Here is a 12,079-nt window from a genome sequence, read left to right on the forward strand (position 1 = left end):
TTTATATTCAGCTTAAAGAAATTTAACAATCAAACTTTTCATTTCAGATTTCCAGGAAAAGTAAACACCTTACCCAGCATGACTAGATGATGATGGTGGTGGTAAGTCTGGTGTAAGGACATAAAGACTGTTGTTTTTTGGCAAGTGTAGCGATTTTAAGACCGTCTGAAAAAGAAAAAATAAAAAACAAAAAGTAAATGTTGGCTGTGCTTTGTTAATTTTTCCTGTAATTCTTGAAAAATTGTCAGTTTTATAGTTTGACTTTTCATCTTTTCATAATTTCCTAAATAGGGTAATGCAGAACTAACAAATCCAAATAACCTTGTTTTGACTATATATATCATAAATCAGAACAAATATGAATATTAAAATAAAATATAAATTCTTCAACTCAGAGATATAAATAGATAAGAACACAATTTGGACTTAATAATTTGTTCACTGTAGAAATTGCAACTAATTGCAACTAATATGCACTTCATTCCAGGGTCGTTACAGCAAAAATTAGCAATGTATGTTTACAGATATCATTAGACCTAGAAAAGATCATAGAGAACACCTCAAGCCAATGATTTTATAGATGAGGAGCTGCAGCCTGTAAGATTAAGTAACTTGGATGAGGTGTCTGCTAAGTGCTACCTAGGTCACTTTACTCTCTTACTCCAAAGATCTTTTTATAAAAGCTCTCCGTTTGGAGTGAAAAAACTACTCTTGGGCTACATCTGATCTACTATCTTGATCACCATAGAAAATCTCACTAAATTTCTTTGCCACAAAATTCATACACATTTCAAACTCCCAACTTGATGATAAATACTTACTGAAGTACTTCAAACTTTTTTTTTACAGCAATACACATTTAAAAATACATTTTACATCTTTGTATTGTAACCCAGGACATACTTACTCAGCAAATATTTATTGAGCCACCTACTCTGTGCCAGGATTACTCTAGTCACTGAGGATATATCAATGAGTAGAATAGTCTAAAATAAAATCCCTGATCTTATGGAACTTACATTTTAGCAGGACTAAAAAAGTAACCTATATAGTTGAATATTAGAAGGCGATCTTTTTATTGACTAAACATGAAGCAGGGCAGGGAAGAGGGATGAAGAACATGGAGTCGGAGAGCTCTGTGGTTTTAAACTGGGTGATCAGGTGGGTCTCATTTGGAGAATGGGACATTTGAGCAAAGACTTAAAGATGATGAGGAAACAAACCATGAGAATGTATAGCAAAAGAATATTTCAGGCAAAGGAAACAGCCAGTGAAAAAATGCCTGTTATACCAGGCACTGAATATATAATGGTGAAAGAAACAGATATGGTCCCTCTGCTAAAGGTGCTCTGATAGTGAATACTGGAATGGGAGCCAAATTAGATATAGAGGTCTATTAGAAAAGTAATGTTAAGCTGAGACTTGAAGGATGAAAAAGAACTACCCACGTAAAGAACTGGGGGTAAAGCATTCCAGGCAGTTAAATAGCATCTGTCAGGTAAAGATGTTAAGAGCCTGAGCCTATTAAAAGATTTAAAAAGAGATTTTTAAGGCTGCAGCATGGAAAGTAAGGGTAAAAAAGGCTCAAGATGAGGTTGTAGAGGTAAGGATGTAATAAATAATACAATGCCATTCATTCATTCATTCATTCATTCATTTTGGCAGCTGGCCAGTACAGGGATTGATGTTAGATAACCTTGGTGTTATCAACACCATGTTCTAATCAACTGAGCTGACCGGCTACCCCTACAATGCCTTTTAAACTATGTTGAATAGTCTGAATTTTAGCCAAAGTACAATAAAAAGCTATGTTTTAACAGGAGAGTAATATAATTCAATTTATGTTTTTAAAAAATCACTCTTTAGAGAATGCACTGGAAGAATCCAAGAAAGGAAGCTGAGACAACAATGATGAAGTTATCATACTGGTCTAGGCAAGAGATGCTAATGGCCTGGATAAAGCAGTTGCAATAAAAATACTAAAAAGTGGCCATGGTTGAGATATATTTTACAGACAGAATCTATAGGACTTACTAAAGGATTAGGCATTGTAAGAAATGGGAAATGACTGATGACCACATTTTTAGGTTGAACATGGCTCTATAGTAATTCAATTTATTGGGAAAGACTGGTAGAGAAATGGCATGGGAGGGAAAAATCAAGAGTTCCATTCTAAACATGTTAAGAATGAGATGCCAATAAGATATGCTAGTACAAAAGTCAATTACCAATTTGGATATGTAAATTTATAGAAGTATGGGCTGGAAATATAAATTTGGGCTGGAAATATAAACTTGGGAAAAATCAGAAAATTAATGGCATAAGAATCACTGAGGGAAAAAAATACATAGAAATAAGAAACTGAAGTAATTATTTGTAGTAAAGACTGTGTTCAAATGTTAGAATACATAGCTTAAAGGACATTTTCAATATGACTGCCTTTCTCTTCACAAACTACTGAAAATGCCATGTAAGACTGTTCATACCCATAGAGCTCTCAATAAATGAATGAATAAATAATATATCTATGTAAATAGATTCATTTTGGTATTTTCTTTCTGTCAAGGTTTCTGATGTACTGTTAGCCCCCTTTTTTTTTCTTTTGATCTATGTATCAATTAGAACAGCCATACAGCACCAGGGGTCACCAAACTATAACCCGTGGGACAAATCCAACCTGCTGCCTTTTTTTGGTATGGCCAGTGAGTTAAGAACGGCTTTTACATTTTCCAATGATTGGGGGAAAAAAATCAAGAGAAGAATATTTCATGACAGGGGAAATTACATAAAATTCAAATTTGTGTCCAAAATAAAATTATATTGGAACATAGTTATTCTCGCTCTTTCACATACTGTCTATAGCTGCTTTCATACTACAACAGCAAAATTGAGAAGTTGCAACAAAGACTATATGGCCCAGAAAGCCTAAAATGTTTACTACCTGGCTCTGTACAGAAAGAGTTTGCTGACTCCTGATACAGCATATCACTAACTTGTATCTAAATTTATAAATATCTTGCCAACCTGAAATACCTGTAAATGTCTCACTGAAATACTCAGAACATCCCCCTATATCAAATGAACTAACATATAAGTACTTACACACACAATGTCTACCAGAAGCCATTCACAAAGGAGAACTAAACCAATAGCTGAAGATTCTAAGTTTATGCCTGGCCACTGAAACGATGACTGAGTAACTGGTGTGAAAAGACAATAATTATTTCCACCTCAAACATCTAAAACTTTTACAGCTAACTCATTTCTTTCCCTTCTTCCCCACTCTCTCTATAAGAAAAATAAAAAGTGTAAAATATTTTATACCTGAGGCTACTACTGGGTCCTTAAGAATAGCAACTACTACCTTAAAATTGCAACACTTTTTGCAAATTCTTAAAATATTTATTCCATCTACCTGCCACCATCCAAGTAAACAAAGAAAGAAATGTTCTTACCATTTAAACTTTCCAACTTTTAAAACTTTGCTATTATTATCTTTGTTCCATAAACAATATTTGGCACACTGTGTGTGACTTCTTTCAAGCCAAGAAGTAATTGTTCAGCAAATTATTATTCCAGGGCACTCACTGACACCCTAGGAGGTTTGAGAAAAAGGTAAAAGCTCTCAAAAAAGAGTGCCAAACTCCTATAAAATAGTTAGAAATAGGAAAAACATGCCATATAGTGTTTTCATTTACATGCCTAACTCATTTAAAACTGTTGTTGGTTTAGCATGAAAATGCTTTAGTTTGAAACACTGTTGATTCCTTAAACTAAATTACTATTACCAAATCTATTTGTCTTATGTAACATTAATTAAAACCAAATTTTATACATCATTTAGTCAACTGTATAACATAATTTTATTTTATTTATAGGCAATTAAGAAACTCACACTGTCTTCCACATCTCCGGTCTTCCAGCCTTTTAACAACATTTTAGACCCGGGTATCTGAAGTTCATTTTCTAGAATCTGTTTAATCTCTCCTGTATAAATAAGAACAGACCAAACATTAGTAACACAACAACAGTCAACATTCATCCATATCCAGGGCTGGCATTAATATTTGGCATTAATACGGTGCACTATCAATAATATTTGTCTGATGAATAAGAAAAATTTCAGTAGTCCAAACTTAAAATATCTTTAATCAAACACATTGCCCTTTGAAGAACTCAGGTTTCAACATTAATTAATAATAAAAGATTTCACAATTAAGTAATTACGTAGTTTTTTTCAAAAGCATGGCTTTTGAATAGAAACAGTTATCAATGATCGGGGGTTTGAACAGAGACAATCTATTTCAAACCAATCAACTGACAGTACCTACTATGTGCTCAGCATTTGGTAGGAATAGCAAGTACAAAACCTGAGGCTTTGCAGTATAAGAAAAGCAGATTTTAGAATGAAAATTTGGGTTGCAGTTTTATCTTGGGGAAATCAAATTACTCATCTATTCTTATTTCTTCATCTATAAAATGGGGAATAACACCGCCTATCTTATCTACTCCTAGGGTCTGAGGATGAAAGGAGATAACATACATTAAAATAACTAAAAAATAAAGCCAGTATATACTATCTAGATGACAATTTAAATTGTATTGAAGAGAAAATCAACAGAATTTCAGAAAAGAAAAAAAAAAGAACTGTGTTGGATCAAACATCCAGAGAAGGCTTTGTGAGAGAGATGAGACAAACTCAGCTTGAAGTATAGCTGGGCTGTGAAGGACAGCCAAACCAAAGCAGGCAAAGATACTCTAATCAGAGAAGACAAGACTGAAAGGAAAAAAAAACAAAAATGGACACAATGCTAATGAGAACAGTGAGGGATCACTTTTCCCAGTGCTCCACAAATTCTTCTTCAGGAATCAAGCCTACTTACAAATTAATCAGCTGATTTCACTATACTATTTTAAACAGACCATTGAATCAGAATGTACAAATCTTTTATATATCTGCTTGTGCTAGGTTGCTGGTAGTCTATAATTTTAGGTTAACACATAATTCAATTCCATTTATAATAAATGCATGAATACAAAAAAAAAACCTGATTATGTTGTATATTAAAAGAAGAAAAATAATTACATGTAGATGAAGGAAAAGAAAGAAAAAAAGCATATGCTACACAAGTTCTATGGAAACATAGCTGCCTAAGGAAGTAATGCTACAATCCAATCATTCATGGCCTCAGTGACGTTTTTACTTTCCTAAAGAAAATTCCAATTGGGCACTTTGGATAGTGATTAGTCATCATAAAAATAATTCTGTTTCAACATTATATTTGTGAAAGCACAAACTTTAATGAACCTTGGCCTGCAAAAATGTCACTGCCAACAAAGGATCATTCCGTTTATGGAAACAGCAGAAAGGTGAGCCATACTTTTTAATACCAAATACATGTAAACACTGTCTTTTCTTTTGTGGCTAAGGTTGCAGTTTCTAGAGCTGTACTTGTCTAGAACTGGGCTTACACATTTACAAGTCTCCCCATTACTTTCCTCTAAGAAACCTATCTCCACCTGACACACCCTCTTCTTAAAAAGTCTTGAAAACACTCTTAGCCTTCATGACCCAAAAGAAGTTTCTTAATGGAAAAACAAAAAGATAAATTAACTTAAAGTCCCAGTTACTTTTTGCAGACAGCCTGGGTAACATATAAAACAAAGAGAACAAATAGCCTTTTGTTCCACAGGCCGAGAGAAATAGAAAACAAAGCCAGAACCATGACAGCAACCTGAGTTGCTTATATTTTTTAAATTATTCTATATTGTCCTCAATTTCTTCTTCTGTAAAATAGAAATGATAACTATAGCACCAACACTTCATTAGGTTGCTGTGAGTACTAAATGACTTAAATCCTGAAAAATGTTTTAAAGAGTGCCTAATACATACTAAGGAACTAAAAAAAATCTTAGTTATTTTGAGTTGTATTATTATTACAATTAATGAGGTAATATACACATAAGTGTCTTGCACAGCAGCTGGTCAGTACAGTTTCTCAATAAAAAACAGTTATTGTTTCTAGGATATCCAGAATAATTCAGAGCACTGAAATGCTACAATGCAGCAAGTTTCAGAGTCAGAATTCATATACGGGTCTGCCTAATTCCAAATACCTAACTACAGGATGGTACCCTTCCCCCAAGTTACTCTGAAAATTGTGAAGATATGCAGGTGTCATGGAGAACAGACCACTGAATTCAATAGCAATCTTAAAAAAAAAAATTACTAATTTAAGTAGATTATGACTTACATACAATAAAATTTACTTGGGAGTTTTGATAAATATATACTGTATTGTAACACAATCAAGATAAAGAACATTTCCTGTATCACAGAAAGAAAATACCCCTTTGAAATAAAAGCCTGTCCCCACCCTAAACCACTGATCCTCCTTCTCACCCTAAAGATTAGTTTTGTATCTGGATTCTTTTGCTTGGCATAGTGTTTTTGAGATTCATCCATATTGTCACGTGTACCAATAAATAGCTCCTTTTCGTTGCTGAGTACTATTCCATCACATGATGTGGTAGGCAGCTTCTGAAATGACTTCCAGTGATACTCACTTCCTGGTATTAATGCTCTTTGTAATCCACTCCTTTGAGTGTGGGCTGTACCTAGATATTTGTTTTTAAATAATAAAATATAGTAAAGGATATCACTTCTGAGTTAGGTTACAAAAGACTGGGATTTCCATCTTGCTCTGAGGCCCCCAGTTCAACAGACCACAAGGAATGAATCCTGCCACCAACCACAAGTCATCTTGGAAGTGGGTCTGTAATTAGTCAAGCCTTGAGCGGACAGATTGCAGCCAGTAAGATAACATTTATGCCTGGATTCTTGACTTACAGGAACTATGAGATAACAGATGTTGTTTTTCTAAGCCACTAAGTTTTAAGTAATTTATTACACAGCAACAAGTACAATAGATAAAATACAATCTGTTTATCCATTCACTGGTTGATGAACATTTGGTTGTTTCTGTTTTTCCCTATTATGAATAAATCTGCTATGAACATTATTGTGTAAAGCCTTTTATGAACATATGTGTTGACTTCTTTTGAGTGAATACCTAAAAATGAAATTGCTAGATTGTAAGCATCTGTTTAACTTTAAAGAAACCGTCAAAACTGTTTTCCAAAGTGATTGCACCATCATATGTTCCATCAAAGTTCTAGTTGTTCCATATCTCTGACAACAAATGGAATTTTCAATCTTTTTAATTTTAGCCATTCCAACAGGTATAATGTAGTTTCTCATTATGGTTTCAATTTGTGTTCCCTGATGATTAATGAAAAATTGATGCCAAAGAGCATCTTTTCATGTGCTTATTGGCTATTTGTGTGTCTTCTTCTATAAAGTGCTGTATAGTGTTATGAGTGGACTTAGCACTGCTCTTAATCTTGGGAGGGAAGTATTTAGAATTTCATTTTAAAGTATTATATTAGTTGTACACTCTGCAACAATGTCTTTTATCAGGTTGACAAAGTTCCTTTGTTTTTTGTTATTGTTTTTGTTTTTAACATGAAATGGGTGTTAAATATTGTTAAATGCTTTTTCCTCTGTCTATTGAAATAATCAAATTAATTTACTCATTTTTTATACTAACATGGTGAATTGTAGTGATGGATTATAAACTGTTAAGCAAGACTTGCATTCCTGTGATAAAGTCCACTTTGCTATGATGTCTACTGTATACATATGTACATATTTTATTATATTTTTATGAGATTCAATTTGCAAATATTTTATAAAAGACTTCTGCCTCCATAATTATAAAAAATACTTTCTCTTCCTGTAATGTCTTTGTCTGATTTTGGTAATAGTAATGTTGGCCACATAAAATGAATTAGGGAATCTTTTGTCTTTCTCTATTTTGCAAAGGATTGGTAATATTTCTTCTCTAAACATTAGATAGAATTTGCCAGTGAAGCCATTCGGGCTTGGGGTTTTCCTTGTGGGAAGGCTTTGACTGTCAATTCAATTTATACATTTGGTGCAGAGCTATTCAGATTTTTAATTTTTTCTTCTGTGAGTGTGGTATCTTGTGTCTTTCAAATAATTTTTCTAACCTTTTTTTTTTTAGTGTTTCCTTTCTTTAATTGATTTTTTTAAAGAAAATGCAGCTTTATTAATATTATTTTTTCACACTGTAGGATGTTGTTGTGGGGCAGTTAGGAGGGAGGGGGGAGAGGAAAAAGGGGAAGGAAATGTGATGGAAGAAGAAGGAAGGAGGAGGGGCGGAATTGAGGCCTGTGGTACCACCCTCATTCCCACAGTGGAGACCAGAGGGCTTCCAGAAGTGGCTTGGTCATTGCCAGGCTGGGTGCAGATGTCAGGGAGGTGTGGCAAAAGCCCTCGCCCCCCAACACCCCAGCTCAGGAACCTGGGGCCCTTCTTGCTGAGGCCTGGTGGTCATCGCTGGCTGCATGTGTTGAGAGTGTGTGGCCAAGGCCCTCAGCCCCCCACGACCCCAGCTCGGGAGAGCCCGGGGCACTTCCTGCAGCAGTTCAATGGTTGCTGCTGGGATGGTTGCAGGTGTTGGGGAGGTGTGGCCGACGCCCTCATCCCCTACCCTCGGACTTGTTGCAGATGTCAGGGTACATTGCTGAGGCCCCCAGACCTCTCCACTTTCTGGCTTGGTAGCCCAGGGGAGTTCCAGTCCTTCTAGGTGTTATAGATGTTATTTGGTGAAATGAAACCTTTGCTAGCTAATGTCAAATTTTGTCTCCAGTTGCAGGTACTTTGTTTTTTCTTTCAGTTCTGTGTTGGATTGTTTGCTGTTCTCACCACTTAAACTCTGTACTAGAACTAATTTGTTCTCCTTCGCTTACTTCTAAAATGGGGGAACTTCCATGTGAAAGGGCTGTTGTCTGCTTTAGAATTCTTGAATTTTTAAATAATTCCCACCTATCCCCATAGCAAAATAATAGTTAATCACAGTTAGCTAATACTCACTGAGTGCTCGCTGACTGCCAGGCACAATCCCTACCTCTAATTTAATATTTATAACTTTGTAGTGGTGGTATGATTCTAATTCTCAATTAACATATGAGGAAAGTGAAGCACAGAGAGACTTAGTAACACAATAAGAGGGCCCACGCTCATGTAACTAGAAGCCAGTGAAGATACTACGAAAATTCATTGTAGCTTCCCTCCTAATACACTTTCACACAACAATGAAATCGCCTAACAATGCATTTCTCAGTACGTATCCCCGTTAAGTGATGCATCAATGTGCTTTATATGTAAGGTAGGTTTCTTGTACATATCATGCAAATAGATTTCCCTTTTTTTATCCAGTTTGACATCTCTACCTTCTAATTAGAATGTGATGGGGCTGACTGATTAGCTCAGTTGGTTAGAGTGCAGCCTTGTAACTCCAAAGACACGGGTTTGGATCCCCTTACTGGCCAGCTTCCCTCACCCACAAAAAACAAAGAATATGGTATTATTTATGTTTATTATAATTATCTGTATGGTCTTATCTGTTTTCTATTCATCCTATTTTTTTTTATTATTTTATTATCTTTTTCTGCCTTCATTTGTATTTACTGAATATTTTTTAGCATTCCACTTTACCCCAGTCCTTGGCTTAATAACTATTATCTGTGTTTGCTGTTTCAGTGATTGCTCTAGAGTTTACAACATGTATTTTTAACTCAATACAGTCCACCTCCAAATAAGACAGGACTCTGTCTTGCAACAGTATACTTCTATTCCCCTTTCCTGTTCTAGGTGTTATTGTTGTAATACATTTACTTTACACATATTATATAAATGCTACAACACATTGCTATTATTTTTACGTTAAAATGTCAATTATCTTTTAAAGAATTAAAAAATAAAAGTTTTTAAAATGGGTATCCAAATATTTACCATTTCTGGTGACTTTCATTTCTTTGTGTTAACCTAATCTTTCATCTGGTATTGTAAGAACCCAAATGCCCTAAGGGATCACACCCTGATCACATAAGCCCTTCTCGGCCGCACCCCATCATGGCGCTGGTTGCCCTTCTCTTCCGCATTCTCCTTCCCGCTGGCGCTAATTGCACGCCAATCAGCTCCCCCCCCAAGCCCCATGCGGTATGCTAAATAGGGATTGTATTTTAAACCAATCAGCTTTCCCTTAAAGCCCTATATATATGTGTGTGTGCTGCATAATAAACGAGCTCTCTCCGGTGGATCGTCAACTGGTGTCGACTCATCCTTTCATTTGGTGCCGGAACCCGGGACGGAGTTCCCCTCAAGCGGCAACACTTTTCGGATCGCAGTGGCAACACTTTCCGAGTCGCCCTCGGGGCTCCCTCTAGCGGCAACACTTTTCAAATCGCAGCGGCAACACTTTTCGAGTCGCCCCTCGGGAACTCAGTCCCGCCAGGACCAGCCTCCCTTCCACCACTCACCACTGACGGTCCGCCCTCATCCATTCTTTTCAGCACTGGCTCCTTCCGCTCACCACCGGCTCATCATTAGGTAAGCCCCCTTTCCTAAAGGGCACCAGCTCTTTTTCAGGCTACCGCAGGGAGTCTAGCTGTGATCGTCCGGTAGCCCCTAACGCCCATACCCCACCCTACCACGGTCTGAGAAGTGAAGGTCTGAATGACGACCCACACCTCCCTTCTCTCCTCCTGGTTCGTACCTGAAACTGCCGGGACTGACGTGACCTACTGGGGACGCCCTCTAGGATCCCGCCTTTCCCAACCAGCCGAAGGATCTGTCTTATCACTAATCTCTGTCCAATTTCTGTCTAAATTCCCATTAAGAGACCAGAATGGGCGCTTCCTCCTCCTCCCTAGGGGACTCTCCACTTCAATGCCTTCTGAAAAACCTCACCAACCTTTCCCTCAGGCCGGATATTAAGCCCAAACTCCTCACCAAATTCTGTACACAAGATTGGCCTTATTATCCTTTAGATAATCAAAACACATGGCCCCCTGAGGGCACACTAGATCCTAACATTCTATGAGACCTCTTTAACTACTGCCAGTGCCTAAAAAAATGGAAGGAGATCCCCTACATCGAGGCTTTTCACCTCTTGGCTCAGAACCCCACCCTCTGCTCTTCCTGTGCTCCCTCTCAAGTCCTTTTAGCCTGTAAACCATCTTCACAGTCACCCCTTGATTCTTCCACCTTCAACCCTGCTGATGAACCCCCACCCGACCGACCTCATCCTCCCCCGTCACCCTCTGCACCTCCTGCGCCATCCACTCCTCCATCTTTACCCTTCCCTACTCCTGACCCACTAAGCCCCCCTTTCACCAGTTCCCGAGGACCCCCCCCCCGCCCCTTTAACAATCGCCCCACTACGTGAGGTAGCTGGGGCTGAAGGAGTAGTTAGGGTCCATGTTCCCTTTTCCCTAGCTGACCTTACAGAATTAGAAAAAAGACTAGGCTCTTTCTCTACCGACCTTACCACCTACATTAAAGAATTCCAATGGATCCTGCAGGCCTATAGCCTCACACATCATGACATCTTAATGCTCCTAGCCAATACCCTCCTCCCCGAGGAACACTGCAGAGTCTGGGATACAGCCCAAACCCATGCCACTGACACCCATCGTACCAATCCGGATCACCCGCCAGGCCCCCAAGCAGTCCCAGAACAGGAACCTAATTGGGATTATAACACAGCCCAGGGAATCCAGGCTCGAGACCGTTTTGCCTCTTGCTTAATAATTGGCCTCAAAAAATCAGCTCGCAAGGTCGTCAATTTCCAAAAAAATTCAAGAAATTGTCCAAAAAAAGGAGGAAACTCCCTCCAAGTTCCTCAATAGATTAACTCAGGCCTTTCAACAATACACTAACTTAGATCCCAACTCAGAAGACAGCCAGCATGGCCTTATGACCTATTTCCTGGCCCAATCCTACCCCGACATTAAAATTAAACTTAAAAAATTAGAGCAGGGTCCTGCAATCCCTCAGACCAAAATCCTGTCAGTGGCCTTCAAGGTTTTTCATAATCGGGAGGAGGAAAAGGGATGTCAAAAACAAAAGGCCGACCACACCAACTTCCAGATGTTGGCCCAGCTTATCAACCCCCTGGGCATCCTCCCACAGCCTCTACCTCTAAGCCTC

General features: G+C 37.8%; 1 protein-coding gene across 1 annotated transcript in view; it reads right to left on the reverse strand.

The window, feature by feature from the left end:
- Positions 1–12,079, reverse strand: part of FAF1 (Fas associated factor 1) — a 516,326-nt gene that overhangs the window by 288,679 nt on the left and 215,568 nt on the right. Inside the window, exons 5-6 of the mRNA XM_063105346.1 lie at positions 3,896–3,987; positions 74–165 (exon numbers count right to left, since the gene is read on the reverse strand). Of these exons, the coding sequence (XP_062961416.1) occupies positions 74–165; positions 3,896–3,987 (184 nt within the window). The remainder of the gene's footprint in view (positions 1–73; positions 166–3,895; positions 3,988–12,079) is intronic.

The sequence above is a fragment of the Cynocephalus volans genome, chromosome 8 (assembly GCF_027409185.1).
Source record: "Cynocephalus volans isolate mCynVol1 chromosome 8, mCynVol1.pri, whole genome shotgun sequence".
NCBI lineage: Eukaryota > Metazoa > Chordata > Mammalia > Dermoptera > Cynocephalidae > Cynocephalus > Cynocephalus volans.